Source organism: Eimeria necatrix, genomic scaffold (genome assembly GCF_000499385.1).
Source record: "Eimeria necatrix Houghton genomic scaffold, Enh_scaff338, whole genome shotgun sequence".
Taxonomy (NCBI): domain Eukaryota; phylum Apicomplexa; class Conoidasida; order Eucoccidiorida; family Eimeriidae; genus Eimeria; species Eimeria necatrix.
This window is the reverse complement of record NW_013653903.1, coordinates 32,501-35,507: the sequence shown is the minus strand read 5'-3', so window position 1 is coordinate 35,507 and position 3,007 is coordinate 32,501. Positions and strand designations below refer to the sequence as shown.

At 41.0% G+C, this 3,007-nt stretch overlaps 1 protein-coding gene across 1 annotated transcript; it reads right to left on the bottom strand.

The window, feature by feature from the left end:
- Nucleotides 1-1,131: 1,131 nt before the first annotated feature.
- On the bottom strand, nucleotides 1,132-2,866 carry ENH_00044910 (Serine/threonine-protein phosphatase , related; the record flags this gene model as incomplete). Its single annotated transcript, XM_013580950.1, has 3 exons — nucleotides 1,132-1,245; nucleotides 2,054-2,163; nucleotides 2,401-2,866. 3 exons carry the CDS (start codon nucleotides 2,864-2,866, stop codon nucleotides 1,132-1,134), a joined length of 690 nt encoding a protein of 229 aa, XP_013436404.1.
- Nucleotides 2,867-3,007: the final 141 nt, after the last annotated feature.

Here is a 3,007-nt window from a genome sequence, read left to right as displayed (position 1 = left end):
CAGCAGCAGCAGCAGCAGCAGTGAGAGCAGCAGCAGCAGCAGTGAGAGCAGCAGCAGCAGCTGCTGCTGCAGCGGGGAGAGCAGCAGCAGCAGAATTTTCATTTTATTTTCGTTTTTTTGAATTTTTGCGCCATTTTTTCTCCAGTTTGCAGCAGCAGCAAAAGGAAGAAAGCAAAGGGTTTAGAAACCCTAAAAAAGGGTTTAGAAAGGGTTTAAAAGACCTGAAGAAGGGTACTTTATTTTCAATGCTGCTATCAAACAAAAAACCTCCACCGAATAAAACCCTCTGTCCACATAATCCCCCAAAAACAAATATCGCACTTGGGGGGGGAAGCCTCCTAAAAACAAAAATAAATAAAAATAAAAATAAATAAATAAATAAATAAATAAATAAATAAATAAATAAATAAATAAATAAAATAATTAATTAATTAATTAATTAATTAATTAATTAATTAATTAAATTGTAATAATAAGAAAGGAATTCATTAATTGGTTAGTCAGCTTTTGTTTTGTTTAATTTGCTTTTAAAACAAAGTGCAGCAAATGCAGCAAATGCTTTTATTGCATTAAAAACGAAATAAATAAATATTTTAATTAATCAATTAATTAATTAATTAATTAATTAATTAATTAATTAATTAACTAATTAATTAGTTTAATTAATTAATTAATTAATTAATCAATCAATTAATTTAACTAATTAATTAATTAATTAATTGATGTACTAATTTATTATTTTAGATTTTAATTTGGGAAATTGAATTGAAGGGTTGGGAACTTATTAATGAGTAATTTATTTATTTATTTTTAATTAATTAATTAATTAATTAATTAATTAATTAATTTATTATTTATCATTTATTATTTATTATTATCTATTTATTATTTATTATCTGTTTATTTATTTATTTATTTATTTATTTAAAGATGGAAGAAAACGGGCGTTTGGCGCAAAGTAATTTTTTTGCATTTTGGAATTTTCTTTTTTCAATTAATTTGAAATCCAACTAAATTAATTAATTACTATTACTATTTATTTATTTATTTATTTATTTATTTATTTATTTATTTATTTATTTATTTATTTATTTATTTATTTATTTATTTATTTATTATTTATTTATTTATTTATTTATTTAATTCACCAACTCTAAACAATTCCAACAAGTCGTAAAACTGGCCGTGGATGTCCCCAGCGACTGTCACGGGGGTTTGCACGGCCAAACAGTTTGGCTCCCGCACCTGCACGCAAACCCTAAACCCTAAACCCTAAACCCTAAACCCTAAACCCTAAACCCTAAACCCTGAACCCTAAACCCTAAACCCTCAAGGCGGGGGGCTGGGCTTTAAACCCTTGATTCTTGAGGTCTCAGTGCTGAGTTCCAAACACTAGCCCTTGCCACCCCTAAACCCTAAACCCTAAACACTAAACCCTAAACCCTAAACCCTAAGTCCTGAACCCCAGATTGAACCCTTTAGACGGAAAACGAGAAAGCAGCAGAGACACTGAGGGCCTGTGCTCTAGGGTTTAGGGTTTAGGGTTTAGGGTTTAGGCAAACATTAAACTGCCAGAAATGCGCAAATAAATGAATAAAGGCAAAAAAGGAATGATAAATGGAAGCAGCAAATAAAGAAAAAGAAATAAATTGAAATAAACAATTAAATAAATGCAAAAATAAATTCAAGTTTTTAATTGAAATAAAAAATTGAAAAACAAACCAAAAGTGCTCCGCAGCAAGCAGCAGCAAACAGCAGCAAACAGCAGCAGCAGCAAGCAGCAGCAAGCAACAGCAAGCAGCAGCAAGCAGCAGCAAACAACACCAAGCAACCAAGCAGCAGCAGCAGCAGCAGCAGCAGCAGCAGCAGCAGCATCAAGCAGCAGCAGCAGCACCAAGCAGCAGCAGCAGCAGCAGCAGCACCAAGCAGCAGCAGCAGCAGCAGCAGGTAAAATGGAAACATGAATTAAAATAAATAATAAAGAGAATTAAAAGAATAAAAGAATTAAAAGAATAAAAGAATAAAAAGAATAAAAAGAAATAATAAAACTGACAAGAACTTCAGATAACTTTCGACAAAGCTGCTGCACTTCTGCTGCTGCTAAAGCCTCGCACTGCAGCAGCTTCGCAATGCAGCCTTCAATGCTGTCCGCCCGCCTGCTGCCTGCGCGCAAACCCTAAACCCTAAACCCTAAACCCTAAACCCTAAACCCTACAGTTGGGGAGTCTGCAAGTGCCTGGGGAGAGAATGGAAGTGAAACGGGAGAAAACGGAAATAAACTGCTGCTGCTGCTGCTGTTGCTGCTGCTGCTGCTGCTGCTGCTGCTATTTATCTGCTGCTGCTGCTGCTGCTGCTGCTATTTATCTGCTGCTGCTGCTGCTGCTTCTCGGGTGTACGGACAGTTTGTGGGGAGCCGCAGGGGCGGCATGGGGGGTGGGCTAAAAGCTGCAGCTGCGGCTCCCTTCTGCTGCTGCTGCTGCTGCTGCTGCTGCTGCTGCTGCTGCTGCTGCCCCCGCCTGCTGCTGTTAAAGAGGGCCTCCTGTCTCTCTTCTTCCCGCTGCAGTTCTGCTGCAGACACCCGGGGGCTGGGCATTGGGGTGTCTGCAAAGAAGCAGTAGGGGGCCCCCATGCTGCTGCTGCTGCTGCTGCTGCTGCTGCTGCTGCTGCTGCTGCTGCTGCTGTCCGCTAGGTACGGGTAGAAGGGGCTAGCGGAGGAGGCGCCCCGCGGGGTGCTGCTGGTGCTGCACTTGCTGCTGCTGAGGCTCATGCTGCTGCTGCTGCTGCTGCTGCTGCTGCTGCTGCAGGCAGTGCTTGCTGCAGCAGCAAAACTGACATTGTCCTCCCCACAACAAACAGCTTCACACATATCTTCCGTGGGGGCCCCCCCTAAGGGGGCCCCTCGGGGGCCCCCTGGGGGCCCCCCAGGGGGGCCCCCCGGGGGGCCCCCCAGGGGGCCCCCCAGGGGGGCCCCCAGGGGCCCTTCATAAGATAGAGGAAGCCGCTTGTG